The sequence below is a fragment of the Camellia sinensis genome, chromosome 2, assembly GCF_055761805.1.
Source record: "Camellia sinensis isolate YWXY chromosome 2, ASM5576180v1, whole genome shotgun sequence".
Classification (NCBI taxonomy): Eukaryota; Viridiplantae; Streptophyta; class Magnoliopsida; order Ericales; family Theaceae; genus Camellia; species Camellia sinensis.
The window spans coordinates 49,533,251-49,550,995 of NC_138962.1; the positions used below are offsets into that span (position 1 = coordinate 49,533,251).

Here is a 17,745-nt window from a genome sequence, read left to right on the forward strand (position 1 = left end):
ATTACCATACACACTCAGTCAATTCAGTTCCAGTTTTCAGTCAGTCAGTTCAGTACTTTAATCAGTCCAATTATCAGTCATAATCAGTTCAATTTAACGGTAATCAATGGTTATCGGTAAACAGTAACGAGGGTTGTTACACGTACCTCGGCTCCAAGAACGTTTTACTTCGGCAAGATACATACCTGTAAACTTTTCATAAATTCTAACAAGTGTGAAACATATACTACTCAATGTTAACTTTGCAAACTTTTTCTCAAGTTTCAACAAGTGTTTGAACGGTGATCTCGGTCTAGCCTACTTGTAAATTGCTACAAATTTCAACAAGGATTAACATATACTGTAAATTTTTCTCAAGTTATAACAATGATCTGCTTGTAAATTGCTACAAATTTCAACAAGTGTTTAAACAATATACTTAGCTTTTACCTTAACCTGTAAATTGCTGCAAATTTTAACAGATGATCACATGTCGGCTTAACATTATCTTGTAAATTGCTACAAATTTCAACAAGTGTTAAGCATCTTCTCTGGTTTAACCAACCTGTAGATTGCTACAAGTGTTCAGCAATAACCTCGGCTTCACTTCGACTTGTAAATTGCTACAAATTTCAACAAGTGAAGAGAAACAGTAATCTCGGCTTAACTTCAACTTGTAAATTGCTACAAATTTCAACAAGTGAATTAAGGAATCAGCTTGACTCCAACTTGTAAATTGCTACAAATTTCAACAAGTGAAGACAAGGAATCAGCTTGACTCCAACTTGTAAATTGCTACAAATTTCAACAAGTGAAGACAAGGAATCAGCTTAATTCCAACTTGTAAATTGCTACAAATTTTAACAAGTGAATTAAGGAATCAGCTTGACTCCAACTTGTAAATTACTACAAATTTCAACAAGTGAAGATAAGGAATCAGCTTGACTCCAACTTGTAAATTGCTACAAATTTCAACAAGTGAAGACAAGGAATCAGCTTAATTCCAACTTGTAAATTGCTACAAATTTCAACAAGTGAATTAAGGAATCATCTCGGCTTAACTTCGGTTAAGCATCATCTCGGTCTAATTTCAATTTTAAACATTATCTTGGTTTAACCAACTTGTAAATTGCTACAAATTTCAACAAGTGGTAAACGCATTCTTCTTCTTTCTGCTCCCAATGTGAACCTGAGTTCTACTTGGATTCTCATTATTCATGTCTCCAAAAACATCAGTATGTAATTTTATCAGTCATATGTGTTGAAAGAATTCTTGAAAAAACTTTATTAAAGACATCGGCAAAAAATACTGCACATCTAATGATAGAAGAATTTCAAATTACAAGTGTTCCAAGGTCTTGGCAGTGCTTTGCCCTCGTTATCTTCAAGCCGATAGGCTCCATTGCCTAATACCAAAGTAATTCTGTAGAGTCCTTCCCAGTTTGGGCCAAGCTTGCCCTCTCTGGGATCTTTTTTGTTGCCGACGACTTTTCTCAAGACTAGGTCGCCGATTTGAAAATCTCTTGGATTGACCTTTTTGTTGTAAGCTCTAGCAACTTGTTGCTGGTATACTGCTAGCTGAATTGTAGCCTTTTCTCTTCATTCTTCTAAAAGGTCCAGATCTCGGGCTAAGAGGATGTCGTTAGTGTCATTCTCTACTCCCTGGGTCCTGATCCCTGGGATGCCGATCTCCAATGGGATGACAGCTTCTGTGCCATAAGCCATGGCAAAGGGGGATTCCCCAGTTGATCTTTTCGGCGTAGTCCGATATGCCCAAAGCACGTTGGGCAATTCGTCTACCCACTTTCCTTTTGCTGCCTGCAGCCTCTTCTTTATTCCATCCAGAATTACTTTGTTGGATGCTTCTGCTTGCCCATTACTTTGGGAAAAACTTGGTGTTGAAAAGTAATTTTTGATCTTGAATTTTGCACAAAAGTTCTTGATGAATTTGCTGTCAAACTGTGTTCCGTTGTCGGCAACTATTGCTCTTGGAATCCCAAATCTGGTGATGATGTTTTTCCATATAAAGTTCTTGACGTCCACATCTCGGATTTTGGCAAGAGGTTCTGCCTCTATCCATTTGGTAAAGTAATCTGTTGCCACCAGCAGGTATTTTCTCTGCCCAGTTGCCTGGGGAAGTTGCCCGACAAGATCCATGCCCCATTGGGCAAACAGCCAAGGGCTGGATACTGGGTTCAGGTCAGCAGCTGGCTGATGTATTAAAGGTGCAAACCTTTGGCATTGTTCACACTTCTTCACGTAGGCTTCAGCATCCTTTTGCATATAGGACCACCAATACCCCTAGGTAATGGCCCTGTGGGCTAATGATCTGCCCCCAGCGTGGCTTCCACAGATTCCTTCATGAATTTCATATAGGAAATCTTCAACCTGCAAAGGCTGTACGCACCTTAAAAGGGGTCCAGTGAAGGATCTTCTGTAAATATGTCCATCTTCTGTCAGACAGAATCTCGCAGATTTTAATCTGACTTTGTGTGCCTCCTTACGATCTTCTGGCAACTTCCCTTCTTTCAGGAATGCAATAATTGCATCCATCCAGCTTGGCCCCATGTCCACACACATTGCTTGCTGCTTTGTGCTCTGTGGTTCTATGCTCGGGCCCGACATGTAGTCGATCATAATTGTTCTTGTTTTTCCAGTCTGAATTGAACTTGCCAGGTAAGCCAACGCGTCGGCGTGGGTATTGTCATCTCGGCTAACTTGGAGTAGTCGGCAGTTCTAGAATAGGGCTGCCAATCTGATGACCTCTTTTGCATATGCCGACATCCTTTCGTCCCTGGCTGCAAATTCTCCTGTTGACTGGTTAACAATAAGTTGTGAATCACAAAAAATAATTACCTCATCTGCTTCTGCTGCTGCTGCCAGTTTTAGCCCTGCAATTAATGCTTCGTACTCCGCTTCATTGTTTGAGGCCTTGAACCCCAAACGGATGGACTGTTCTATTATGTCTCCATCTGGAGATATCAGCAGTACTCATGCCCCCGCTCCTTAACGGTTTGAACTTCCATCGACGAACAGTCTGAATAAATCGCCGATGTAGATGCTGCAGGGTCTGAGCTTTTCTTTCCTTTGCTCTTTTGCCTTTGGCTGGGCTTCTCCTTGCTTGCTGGGATACTGCTCATCTCGGCTCAACAGAGCCTGATGTTCGATGGTTTCAGGTGTGAATTCTGCCACGAAGTCAGCCAAAACTTGGCCCTTTATTGCTGTTCTCGGCCTGAACTCCAGGTCATATTGGCCCAGGGCCACTGCCCATCTTGCTATCCTTCTTGTTAAGTCTCCTTGTTGCAACAAGGACTTCAATGGGTGCTCTGTTAGGACCACAATCTTGTGCGCCTGAAAATAATGGTTCAACTTCTTTGAAGCCATTACTAAGGCTAGCATTAATTTTTTCAGTGGTAGATACCTTGTTTCTGCATCGGCCAAGGTTTTACTTACACAATAAACAGCTTTTTGCTCCCCATTTTCTTCTCGGATTAATACTGCACTTACTGCGTGTTCTGAAACTGCCAAGTACAAAAACAGTTCTTCCCTTGGTTCTGAATTGAAAAGAACCGGAGTTGTGGTCAAGTACATCTTTAGGTTGGTTAGAGCGGCTTCGCATTCTTCTGTCCACAGAAAGTCTGTGGCTTTTTTCACCAAGTTGAAAAAGGGTCTGCATTTATCTGAGCTTTTGCTGATGAATCTGTTTAGGGCTGCGGCCCTTCCAGTAAGCATCTGAACCTGTTTTGCCGACGTCGGGCTCTGCAGCTCTAGGATGGCCTTGATTTGGTCTGGGCTGACCTCAATGCCCTTTCTTATTACCAGATACCCTAAAAACTTGCCTGATCCAACTCCAAACGCGCACTTTGATGCGTTGAATCGGAGCCGGTATGTTTTGAGTATATCAAAGACCTCTTTTAGGTCAGCAAGATGGCCCTTAGATTCCTTGGTCTTCACGACCATGTCATCGATGTAGACTTCTACTGTTTTGCCAATTAGGTGCTTGAACATTTTTGTTACTAACCTTTGGTAAGTTGCTCCTGCGTTTTTCAACCCAAAAGGCATTACCTTGTAACAGTACAAGCCTTTAGGGGTGATGAACGCAGTCTTCTCCTCGTCTGGTGGGTACATGGCAATCTGGTGGTACCCCCTGTATGCATCCAAAAAACTCATCTTTTCATGCCTTGAAGTTGCATCTACTAGCTGGTCAATTTTGGGCAAAGGAAAGCTGTCTTTGGGGCAGGCTTTGTTGAGGCTCGTAAAGTCTACACAGACCCTCCATTTACCATTCTTCTTTTTCACTACTACTGTGTTGGACAGCCATGTCGGATAGTGAACTTCTCAGATGGCCCTGGCTTCCAGAAGTTTGTCTACTTCTTATTCTACTGCTTCGACGTGTACCAACGTCGGTCTTCTGGCTCGTTGAATTACAGGTTTTGCCGACCTGTCGACATTCAGTCTGTGGCAAGTGACCTCGGGGTCAATGCCAGGCATTTCATAAGGTGTCCAGGCGAACACCTCAATGTTGGCTCTCAACAAATCTTCCAGTTCTCTTTCCTCTTCTTCGGCTAAGCCTGAACCGAGAAGAAAGAAACGTTCTTTGTCGCCCTCCTGGACTAGGATTTTCTTTAGTGTCTCTTCACTCTTTTTGGTTGGCTCCTTGCCGACATCATCTAGGACCTCCATGTCCTCGTCTTCAATCTCTGCCTCTTTTGGTTCTCGAATGTTGCAAGTAGACTTCGTTGCTGCCATGGAGCAACTTTTTGCCTGCAGTTGATCTCCTCTGACTTCTTCAATTCCATGCTCTGTGGGGAACCGTAGTAGTTGATGCAATGTTGAGGGAACTGCCCCCATTGCGTGCAACCATGGTCTTCCCAAAATGATGTTATATGGTGAGGGTGTGTCAATCACCATAAATTCTGTTTTGATCTTCTTAGTACCAGCTTGTACTTCCACGCTTGCTGCGCCCAGTGGCCATGTCGGCGTTCCATTGAAGCCGACCATAGGGTTGCTGGAATGTTCCAGGTCGTCAGGATGAAGGCCTAGCTCCTTGTAACATCTGATGTACATGATGTCACAAGAGCTGCCTTGATCTATTAGGATGTGTTTTACTTGGCATTCCCCAACCTGGAGGGATACTACCAAGGCATCATTATGCGGATGCTGGACCATCTCTAGGTCGTCTTCAGTGAAGGTTATTATTGGTCCTTGGCTTTCTTCTGGCCGAGGTCTTTTTTCCCCGATTTGGTAGACATGCTGTAAATGCCTTACCCTCTGGGTCTCTCCTCTGACTTCGTTCTCGTTGACCCTTGAGTGGATCACATTAACTACCCTTGGCCCTCCTACCTGTGGTTGCTGTGCTGGAGGTGGTAGAGCTGCTGGTGCTTGAGGCAATCTTGCCTGTTCTTCTCTTGTCCTGGCCTCATCAATAAGGTCCCTCAGATGGCCTTGTCTTACCAAGTCTTCTAAGTGTGCTTTTAGGGCTCTGCAACCTTGAGTTGGGTGTCCTTCTTCATTGTGGTAAGCACAACGCCTACCAACGTTTTTTCCCATGAATTCCCCTGGTGTTCTTACTGGAGTTCTGAAATAGGGTTGGTTTCGTATCTGATCCAAGACTTTATGGATAGGGATTCGGAACACCGTCGTTACTGCCTGTTTACCCTTCAATTCTGTTTCTTGTTTGGTTGGCCCGTTGTTACCTCGGCTTCGCTTTGGCGAGCCGTTTCCTTTCTCCTGCTTTATCTCTTTGTTTCCCAGTGTATCTTCCTCGGCTCTGGCGTACTTCTCGATTCTCGCCATGAGTTCTTCCATGCGTTTTGGCAGTGTTTTTGCCAAAGACTTCCGTAATGGGCAGTCATCTTTCAGGCCGTTCTTGAAAGATACGACCGCTACTTCTTGGTTACATTCGGGTATTCGATTGAACACCTCGTAGTACCTCTTCGCGTATGCCCTAAGGCCTTCTTCCTTGGTGATCTTTAAAGCCATCAAGGCATCGACCCTCAAGGGCTGTAGTTTGTTCGTCACAAACCTGGCCACAAACATCTCGGCCAGGCCTTCCCATGTCTTTACGCTTCCCTTTGGTAGTTTATGGAACCAATCAGACGCAATTTCCCCAAAGGATGAGGGAAATACTTTGCAGAGCAATGGCTCGTTCCCATTGTATAATGCCATTGAGTTCGGGTATAGTCCAACATGAAAGTTGGGGTCTAACTTACCATCATAAATTTGGAACCTTGGCATACTGAATCTCTTTGGTGCTTCAAATTTGTCAAGTTCCACCGAGAATGGTGTTCTCGGCTTAACTTTGGAAGTCACCTCGGCTTCAGCATTCTGCTGCCTCCTTTTGAAGTAGTCCCTCAAGTCTTCCTTACTCCTACCTGGAGCTCGGCTATCTCTGGACTTCAATCTTTTTGGCACACTACTTTCGGCCTCGTGGTGGGCCCGTTTCGATCTTTCTCCATGGGTTGTGTCAAAGTAGAGTGCTTGCCCTTGAACATGGCGATGTTCTTTGGGCGCTGGATCCTTCATGCGATGTGTCCTTCGGGACTCTTCTTGCCTTGGTTCCTCTCGTCCGACTTCCATGGAATGTCGGTGAGAGTGGCTTCCACTCCTGGTGTGCTGAGGGGCTTCGGGGATTGCTTTTCTTCCTCCCTTCTGGGTATTAATCGCTGGCATCGGCGTATCTTGCAGTGGGTATGGTGGCTGCATAACATTGTTTTGCATCATGAAGTTGACCACTGACTGTAGGTCTGCCAGCTTGTTTGCCAAGTCTTTTACTTCTTCATTCCTTCGTAGGCACCTATCCCTCCAAACCTGAAGGTTATCTTCGTTGTAGTACTTGCTTTGGTTTGTCCTTTTTGAAGCGTCGCCCTCCTGGCCGACGTTTTTTTCTCCATGGCCCTGGTCATGATTTTCTGTACTGTGGTTGTCTCCTTCAACGTCAAGGTCGATTGGTCTACCACTCCCAGCAGGAGTTTCGCCCCCAATGTTTTTCCTTTGTCCGTCACTGGCCATCTATTCTTCTAAGATTCCCACAGACGGCGCCAAATTGTGTGGGTAATTTTCTTACCACACTGCCCGCCTAGTAATCAGCTGGAGAGCATTGGCAGAATAAATGGCTTTAGTAAACCTGTAACAGAAAGAAAAAGGCTCCGGCAGTGGCTCTTCCACCCGGGGGCACTCCGATGATCAAGTCAGTATATCTCTCAAAGATAATCAAGTGTTAAACTCACAAGCTTGAGTATAAAACTGTGTACCTTAGACCCATGGGGGTGCCTCTCTTTTATAGTTAACTCAATCCAAGTCCCACTAGAAGCATGACTTCTATAGACTTTAATTCAGTGCTTACTTAGGATTTCTCAAGAGATAAAGATAAACTCCCTAAGAGCTTTATCCTTATCTTGGCTAAGTCCCCTCTTTGTCCTAGGACTCTTGTCCCTTATCCGCTTATCTCGGATTCCGATATCTTCGGAGGTAACCTCGGCAATTCCGCGATCACCTCGGCGTGACTTCCACGACACGTGACACTTCGGCTGACACGTCGGCGTCACCATGCTATGTGTTGGTACTTAGAAAATATATCCCCACACTTGCTATTCATCTTTTTAACAGAATTGTAACCCGATCGAGTAACCATCAAGATGCAATCAACCTAAATCGCCAAAATAAAACCAAAATATGCCTACAACTATGCACAACCAGTCCAATTTTTTAAACTGGGGACAAGCCCCCTCTTTGATTAAATGAAATTTTGGCTTCGCAAGGATGTAGTTTTTAGGTAAATTACACTCAACTTCTCTGAGGTTTGGAAAATTTATTAATTAGATTCATATTTTTGACATAGTGATATTGCTTGAAGTTTAAATTCACACAACAGTTAGACCTTTTTTAATTAACAATTTGTTAGTCATATGTTGTTGTTGTTGTTTTTTTTTTTATATATTTATTTCAGTATTTACCCACTATTTGCATTAGTTTTGGTCCTCTTAATCCTACTAAAAAAATGTCAATGCAATTATCTCAAAAGTGTGGACTTAATTATATTTTTCTCAAATCTTTGGAGATACGACTATAGTTTACCGTAATTTTTATATGACCATTGAATCAGAAGAATTGATTGGAGAAATTATCACTATAAGAAAAGCCCTTATAAAACACGGAACTTATTGTGACAGCGTGTATCCCGTTGCAAAAAATGACCTTTTGCGATGGCATTTGAAACCGTCGTAAATAAATATCTTCTGCTACGGTAGTTACCCTGTTGCTAATAAGGTATACAAGAAAAGGTGTCTTAAATACGGAAGTATTCGCGGCGCTATGTGTACTGTTGCAAAAAGAATTTTTTTAAGACAGGAGAAATTTACCGTCGCAAATAGTAGACAATTTGTGACGGCAATTGTCCGTCATAAAAAAAAACCCTTATTAAAGCGTCGTTTTACCTATTAGATATATCATTTGTGACGGTTTAACTATATCGTCGCAAAAAGTATGAATTATTTTTGATCCCCCTCCCCTTTAGCCCATTGGCGCTCAATCGTTTCCCCCAAAATCCCTAAAACTTTGAAGCAAGATCATTTTCCCCCAAAATCCCCAAAATCCCTAAGATAATTTTCCCTCAAAACGCTCAAAATCCCTAAAACTTTGACGGTAGTTTCTTGACGAGCGACGACGACGAGTGTTCACCGACGATCTCTCTCTCGACGAGGGACGACGGCTAGCAGTCTCAATCGCTCTCGACGACGGCTAGCAGTGATGCTGTGACGGCGTATTACGATCTCTCTCTCTGCGACGGCTAGCGGTGGTGCGGCGTCTCTGTCTTTCTCTCGCGCGAGCTCAGTCAGTCTCAATCGCTCCTCTCTCACTCACTCAGCGAGTGACGCCTGTATGCTCTCTCTCTCCCTCTCTCTTTCTCACACATACACACACACACACACACACACACAAATGAACCCATAAAAGGGTCTTTAGGGTTTGGTACCAGAACTTCATTCGCAGTTATAAGTGCATCCATTTCCATTTGTCTGTAATGTGAGCATTGATCTTACAAATGTCATATGCTTTGCTGTAGTTATAAATCAGCCTTGTCATTGGCTTACTGTTAATGGTGCAATCTTTTGATTTTTCCAGAAATATGTCTATTTCTTCATATTTAGATGCATTTATACATATTTATGTTCGACTGTTGCCCTGTGCTTCTTCATGATTCAATAATTTAGAGGAAAGCAAATTTTTATTGCCAACATTTTCTGAAGTCTATGGTTTTAAGTTGGATTTTTGTTCCAACTGGAGGAAGAAAGGGAAAGAAAAAAAAAAAAAAATCATTGATTGCCCATGTTCTATTATTGCTTGAACAATATTTGGTGACTTAATGGTTATCACGCTTGATGTTGTTCATTTTGTAGAATGAAAAATTGAAATATCAGAAAGAATATAAGGAGTCATTGAAGAAGCTTGAGGAGCAATGGCCAAAAGAGCAAGATGGTGGCCTCGTCAAGACATCGAGGGAAGAGGTATCGAGTTCCATCATTATATAAGTATTATGGTTTGTGTTGTTGGTACTAAACATATCTTATGTTTTCTTGCTGGTTCATCACTTCTATGCATAATAACTATGCCGTTTTACATGTAATCCTAATGTGCAAAATGTTTTAAAATTTTCCTTTTGACAGTTAATTGTCTCCAATGGACTCATCTTAGTAGTGCGCCTCTTCCTTCTAAAATCTCTCCCTTCTTCGTCACTAAAGAGATGTTATACAAGTGAATAAATATTATGGATATAGACTCTCATCTAGAATAGCATCATGGTCTAGAGAATTTCTACTTTTACAATAGTTAACCTCAAGAAAGAAACCCTTTACTTTGCCAATGAACACCATGTTTTTAATTTGCAATTTCGTAGGAAAATTTCTCTTGGGCCCTATCTATGTTGTTAGATTGCCTTATTTGTTCTGCCCAACTTTTCTAAAGTTTCCAGATATTCTCGCTTTAAATTTTCAGCTTCATGATTTTTCAACTATATTTTATCAAAAGGAACGTCAACTTTCAGAAAGATGAGAAGACTTGTTTTCTTTGTTAAGACGACTCATTTGTATACCTTTTCCATCAGGTTGTGACATTTATACAACTGTGTAACATTATATTCTTATTATTGTTTTATCCACTTCTATATGGGGCTCCAAAGGTCACATGCTTACATTTGGCTAGTCAAGGTTGACACCTGGGTCATGCCTCCAACTCCAATGGATTAAACTAATGGTTAACTTATACTACAATTCCCTTGGCAATGACCACCTAGTGTTTTCCTTTGTGATACACATATTCCTGCAGTGTCCTCTGTTGAGGAAGTTGTTGGGGTTAAAAATTTGCTTCAACATGAGAAACTTTTAAGGAAGTCTGCAGAAAAGGAAGTCAATAATCTTAGGAATCAATTGCTGCAATGGAAAAGGACAGAGGTATGGTTTTTATGCTTCCATGAATGTCTTATTTCAGCATCATTTGTTTCTTTTCTTTTTTTTTTCCTCTTCTTTTTTGCATCTTTTGTAGCATGGTTGTCAATCAATATAACTAACCAATCCTGTTGGATTGCTAGTGATGGGGTCAAAAAGGAGTTAGTTGAAAAAATATGGAAGATTAGAATTTTAGTTTATTTGTGAGTTTAATTTATTAATGAAGTTGAATTTGTGTAGGATTTTATTTCTTAGTTTAAATTTGTTTCCAAATTGGAATTTATTAATTTGGTTTGCCTATATATAGGGCTTTGGTGTAATGAACTATCAGTTTTGGGCATTGATTGAATATTGAAGAACTGATATTGAATTGGGAATGTGTCCCCCATTTCTTATCTTCTCTCTTTATTTTATCTTCTCTCCTCTTCTCTTCTAATCCTTCTTACTGTCACTTTGTTGGTCAACTAGGCAGCAGGGAATTCTGAGATCTCGAAGCTTCACAAGTTGTTGGAAGATGAGGTGCATCAGAAACGTAAACTTGAAGAAGAAATAGCTGTACTACAAAGTCAACTATTGCAATTAAGTTTTGAAGCTGATGAGGTACGCCATACAGTTCATAAATATGTTTATATGGTTTCTGATATTGTTAGTAGAAAAAGGATCTATGAGTGATATTTCCACTTGAATCAGAGAATACTTTAGCTTTTGAAAGAGAGAGAAAGAGAGAGAGAGTCTTTTCCTGGATTCTTGAATATTTTATTTCCAACCTTTCAAAGTAACTAATTCTCCTGTTTGTATGAAATCAATTTCTAGATGTACAAAATGGTCAAGGACACTAATAAATTCCATTATGGTCAGTAGCATCAATTATTTAGGAAATGGACAACTTCTGTAGGAATTGGCCTTATCTGCTTGTCCTGTCTTGTATCAGAATATTATTGTCCTCCCAGTTAATTTTGTACAAAAAATTTTCTCATCATTTTATAAGTATAAATAGGGAACTGATATTACTTTTGGACTGAAATGCCTTTCTTAAATATATATTTAATTCTAGTCATTGGCTAAAATTGAACGTTTGGTCAAATGCTGGTGTTCTCAAACCATTATGTAGAAAATTTAAAAATCCAGAGGCTTTTGGTGACTGTTGTTCACTTGGACTTGAATGCAAATGGATCTATCTTCCTTGTCATTAGTGAGACAACCTTTGAGGGAAAAAAGGACAATTATAAACAGTAGAGTTTGGATACTTGTTGTTCACATCCCATGATTATTTGTCTAGTCTCACTGTGATGACCGGTCATGTTATTCATTTGTTCGTCTTTGTTTAACCTCGGTTTACGATTGCTATAGCGTCGGATTTTAGTGTAAGGTTTTGGTTTGACCGTTGGATTGTTGTTTTGAAAACTTTTTCTGAAAAATTTTCATTCTTATTTATTGTTATTGCGAGTTTCACGTGTTTAGGAAGGTGCGGGTTGGATTCGGAGTGCCCGGGGTTGAGCTGGAGATTTTCTGGGCTGGAGGACTGAGCTGCACCGCACGTGCGGGAGGTGAGGCCGCATGTGCGGGAAACATGGGAGTTTTTGAGTTGCATTCTGCTTAAAAGGCAGGTGCGGAGAGGAGGTGCGGGAGAGTGCTGCACGCACAGGAATCAGTGCCGCACGTACGGGAAGCACGCTCCGCACGTACAGGAGCAAGTGCCACACGTGTGGGATGGGTTGAGTCTGAAAATCAGTTTTTCTTCTTTCATTGGGCTGTGTGTATCTCATTGTTTGTATGTCACTCTCTCTCTAAAAAGCCTTTTCTCCTCCTCTTTATATTTCCTACATCAGCACCCACTCAATTTTTGATTTCTCCAAATCCATAAACATTTTGACTTTAGTCCCTTGATTAAAGTTGGATAATCTCTCGAGGGCTTCATTGTGTGCGGTGAAGATCATGTTTCAACACCGTCGATTTTAAGGGTTTCATCTCATTTTCTTCTCCGAGCTTGAGGTAAGGACTTCTTTGAGTTATATATATGTTTTTGCAAGGTTGATATTAAATTTGGAATTTTCTTAATGTTAATAAGAAAGTTATGAATTTCAAAAGTCGGTTTAACCTTGTTCCTTTTAAATGACCTCTTGAGGGTTTGAATCACTTTGGGTGTGGGTTGATGTTCTCTTTTTAGGGTTTCTTTCAAGGGCTTGGGTATGTGTGTTGTTGTTGTAAGGAAAAACCTAGAAATTTGTGGGCTTTTAAAAGAAAGAAGTTGAGGATACATGGTGGATATGGTTAATATATATATATATATATATATTTTATGTGCCAAGATGAGTGAAGAAAATGAAACATTTCTTGATTTCATACAAATACGCACATAGATGATGGGTTTCATAACATATGAAAATTGTTGAGATTGGAAGTTGTTGTCCAAATATTGTAATAGTCTTGAAATGACTAAGATGTTGGTAATGTATGAATTATGGAAATATTGTTATATATTGATGAGTTGTAGTGAACATTTTGGCTATTTTGTGAAACGGTATTGAAATGAGAAAAATGGGAATTTGATCACAAATGAAACATTTGTGTAGAAGTTTGATGAATGGAAGGACATTGCATTTCATGGTTAATTCTTGCATTGCATGGATAATAATTGCATTAACATTTCAATACTATGTTTGTTATAAATATTGATTGGGGTTTGAATACTTACATTAAGAATGAAATGTTATAATAATAAAAAAATGAGATTTGTTGAAATATTTTTGGGTAAATACGTTGGTAAATCCAGATAGGAGGTGTAGATGAAATTGATTAAGTTGGCCTGAGTGTCTGGGGTGAAAGACCAAAAACACGCGCGGAGGAGGTATCACTTCCCTTCCGGTTAGCAACCGGTAAAGTGGGGTTTGGTAGTGCTAGTTAAGCCTACTTGTAGACATCAATCTAGGGATTACCTGAATCGTATTTACCACCCCATTGAATTAAATTGTAAATTTTTGAATCGTTGAGGTTTCAAGTTATCATTATGCATGGTGGTTTTCAAAAGATGTAAAAGAAATCTTTTTAAGGCATAACATGGCATATGCATTTCATATTAGGGATCTTGCATAAATGTATATACTTTGTTAAGAATTCTCTACTGGACTTTAAGCTCACCCCTATGGGATTTTGGTGCAGGAAAAGATGTGGTGATCTCGCCGAGTTAAGGGCGTGGACATATTTTGTGGAGAGTAAACGACTCTCATTTTGTTGTGGTTTATTTTGCTAGCCAAGGGCTATAAGTGTATGGGTTCGTGAAACCATTTTTGTATAACCGGGTTTCAGCCTTGGAATATGTAAGCCCTTAAGGGCATTTTATTTATTTTTGAGATTTGATGTTCTACATGCTATAGATTCATGTATTTGATATCATTGAATGTATAATTCGCATGTGGGACTATTTTGTATAAATCTTATCGATTAATGATGTAAAGGATGGAGAATTGCTATTGTTTTTTAATGAATGTTGGTTGATGTACCTTAATTATATTGGAATATTTTGGGGTGTTACACTCACTCATTGTTAGAAAGGTATATCTATTTTTGTTTAGATTACATAAAGTTAATGGGAGGTTGTATTTGTAATATCACGTGGATGCGAACAGAAAGTATCCTAAATTTGTTGCGTGAGGAATAATGATTTCAATTCTTAATCATGTTAACTAGTGAATTTGGATGTTTGAGAGTTCACAAGTTTGCCATTCAGCCATTAGGAGTCTTGGCAAATAAACAGTCCCTAAAGGCGCTGTATTTTTGGCATTTTCCACGCATAAACACATGAATTTTTGGCATGTATGTGTATTGCTATGACAACCAATTTGAATATCAAAACATGCGTCTTTGTTAGACAAGAAGAAGACCTGATGTTAGAGCTGGGAATGTTCCCAGTGATTTCGATTCTCTCATTTCTCAAGTTAGGCATCCACAACTGAGAGATTCAGGAGATGGGGAGAAGGCCTCAATAGCAAAACTCTTTGAACAAGATGGTGGACATGAGACTCCATACACACCACCACTAGAAGATTAGGTATAAAATGTATATTTGCATTCTAAGCTAAGAATAACCATACATTAACTGTACACAATCCAAAATTATAGAGGCTAATTCTATAATTAGAAAGAAAGACAAAGGATTTTCCATTGTTAGCACGAAACTCGGCACACACGACCGCTTAGGCACGAGAGACTTGTGGGAGAAGATGGGACTCGAATCGGATTCCCGGTTTGGGAGTTAGAATCAGATTTCACTCTAGACAAACTAGTTTCTTAAGAAACTTAGAATTCGAGGTGTTGACGCCTCAAAATCATCAAACGGCGTCGGAGTAACACGAAACATGGCACACACGGCCGCCTAGGAACGAGAGACTTGTGAGAGACGGGACTCGAATCGGATTCTAGATTTGGGAGTTAGAGCCGGATTTCACTCTAGACAAATTAGTTAAAACTTATAATAGGAGGTGTTCACGTCCCAAAATTACCAAACGGGGTCAAAGTAGCGCGAAACTTGGCACACACGACCGCCTAGGCACGAGAGACTTGTGGAAGAAGACGGGACTCGAATCGGATTTTCGGTTTGGGAGTTAGAGCCAGATTTCACTCTAGACAAACTAGTTGAAACTTATAATTTGAGGTGTTGACGCCCCAAAATCACCAAAACGATGTCGGAGTAGCACGAAACTTGGCACACACGACCGCCTAAGCACGAGAGACTTGTGGGAGAAGACGTGACTCGAATCGGATTCTCGGTTTGGGAGTTAGAGTCGGATTTTCACTCTAGACAAATTAGTTTATTAAAAAACTTAGAATTTGATGTGTTAACGCCTCAAAATCACCAAACAGCGTCCAAGTAACACGAAACTTGGCAAACACAACCGCCTAAGCACGAGAGACTTGTGGAAGAAGACGGGACTTGAATCAGATTCCCGGTTTGGGAGTTAGAGTCGGATTTCATTTTGGACAAATTAGTTTCTTAAAAAACTTAGAATTCGAGGTGTTAATGCCCCAAAATCATCAAACAACGTCGGAGTAGCATGAAACTTGGCACACACGACCGCCTAGGCACGAGAGACTTGTGGGAGAAGACGAGACTCGAATCGGATTCTCAGTGTGGGAGTTAGAGCCAGATTTCACTATAGACAAATTAGTTTCTTAATAGACTTAGAATTCGAGGTGATGACGCCCCAAAATCACCAAACGGCTTCAGAGTAGCACAAAACTTGGCACACATGACTGCCTAGGCACGAGAGACTTGTAGGAGAAGACGAGACTCGAATTGGGTTCCTAGTTTGGGAGTTAGAGCCGGATTTCAAGCTAGGCAAACTAGTTCCTTAAGAAACTTATAATTCGAGGTGTTGATACCCTAAAATCACCAAACGTCGTCGGATTAACACGAAATTTGGCATACACGACCGCCTAGGCACGATAGACTTGTGGGAGAAGACGAGACTCGAATCGCGTTCTCGGTTTGGGAGTTAGAGTCGGATTTTAGTCTTAGCAAAATTATTTACTTAATTATCTTTATAATTGTATAGTAGTTAAATTTTTACATTTTTTTGTAATTAACATATTAACACATAATTATATTGTCACTAATTATTTTTATTTTTTGTTTTCAGATATTTTTCGAGTAGGAGTTTGCTTCTTGTGGAATGCATGTCTGTGAAAAATGCAATTGACTTTTGTTTTTGTTACCCATGGAAAATGATGAGGAAAACTTTTAATTTTGGTTAATGTTATTTTGAATTATGAACAACTTTATATATTTAAACATTATAAATGTATTATGGAACATTATGTAGTGGGGTTATTTTGTTGATGTGTAATTATGAATGCAAGAATGTTTTTATTATGGATATTTCTATGGATGCAATTATTGGTTTTTAAATTTTTTTTTTTGGTGACGGCACCACACTGTTGCAAAAAAAAAAAAAAAAAAAACACAATTCACGACAGCATTACTTGCGGTCTCAAATAAGACTTTTAGCGACGGTAAAACAGTGCCGTCGCAAAAAGGTCTCACTTCTTTTCATATTATAGGCGACAGTAAAATGCCATTGCAAAAAGCAACAATTGCCGTTGCAAAAAAAAGGTGACAGCATAAAAAGTTTTTGCAATGCCCTCTATTGTAACCCCTCTTTGCCGTCGCTAAAGTTTTTTGAGACAGCATTAGGAGTATTAGCGACGGCATTTTGCTGTCGCAAAAACTTGAATTTTTTGTAGTGTACAAATCAGTGGGATAATAAATAAAAAAAATAATTACACTATAGATAAAATCTTTTTTTTTATGCATTCTGACACACATGAAGGATTTACACCATACATACAAAAAATTTACATAACCACAAAAATACAAATATTTTTTTAACTTTCTCACTTATTTGTAATTTTCCCAATTGATTTTTAGGTATGAACGATTGATAGATTGATGTGTTTAAATATGCACATTTGAATTAGTTTTCGGGTAGACAGTGATTGATAGGTATATACATGCTTGTAGTTGGATGAAAATTACATTTTTATTTTTTTAGTTTGGATCTGATATGAAAATTAAATTAAGAAGTTGTATCATTGGCTTTGTTTTCAATTCAACCATTAATTTCTAAAAAACATTAAATAAAAAATAAATTCAACCAGCCCATTTTATAAAGAAAGAGGCACTCACATAAAACCTAGCTCTGTTTCTTTTTCACCTTAGAAGTTTTGGGTCAAGGAACCACATATTAATGCAAACAAAACACACAAGAGAGAAACACCCAGAGATTTACGTTGCTTCGGCAATAGCCTACATCTACGGGTAGCGGAAATTCTATATATTTTGGAGAGATACAAATTCACTCTATGTTTCTTCACTACTCTCTACTTCTTCAATTCAACGTTTGCATATCAAAATACAATAACTTACTTATCTATTTATAGGCTTCCATCGAGGGTGAGATGCGTAGGCGGTGACGGCAATTTCACCACGTTTCGGACGTGTTCGGAAGGCTTCCATAGATGACTTTCATAGAGCTTCAATCCAAGATTTAGTTTGTTTCTTGGTTCTAGATCATTCAAGGAGCTTCCATCTTCAAGCTAGAGAGAGAAATCATTCTTCTTTCTTCTTGGTGAAATAGAGATAAGAGAAGCTTGAGCCAATTCCCCACAAGAAGTGGAGAAAGATTAAAGTCCCATATGGTTATGTTTACAATTTTTATTTATGATTATAAAATTTTAAATATTAGATTAAAAATAAAATAAAAAATTCATTACAAAAAAAATGTAAACTATTTACAAAATTTACTAAATTATAGTAATTTTCACTTAT

The 17,745-nt window shown here is 39.5% G+C and overlaps 1 protein-coding gene across 3 annotated transcripts; it reads left to right on the forward strand.

Annotated features, from left to right (window-relative positions):
• The first annotated feature begins 8,497 nt into the window (after window positions 1–8,497).
• Window positions 8,498–13,929, forward strand: LOC114319658 (kinesin-like protein KIN-UB). Of its 3 annotated transcripts, XR_014360934.1 has the most exons (7): window positions 8,498–8,857; window positions 9,378–9,485; window positions 10,303–10,427; window positions 10,890–11,021; window positions 11,883–12,192; window positions 12,315–12,413; window positions 13,581–13,929. XR_014360934.1 is itself a non-coding variant. In XM_028266689.2 (5 exons), exons 2-5 carry the CDS (start codon window positions 9,437–9,439, stop codon window positions 13,593–13,595), a joined length of 321 nt encoding a protein of 106 aa, XP_028122490.1. In that variant the 5' UTR covers window positions 8,498–8,857; window positions 9,378–9,436; the 3' UTR covers window positions 13,596–13,929. The 3 variants fall into 3 exon arrangements, 1 of the variants encoding a protein (XP_028122490.1); XR_003649486.2 differs by having other exon boundaries at window positions 11,883–12,413; XM_028266689.2 differs by lacking the exons at window positions 11,883–12,192; window positions 12,315–12,413.
• Window positions 13,930–17,745: the final 3,816 nt, after the last annotated feature.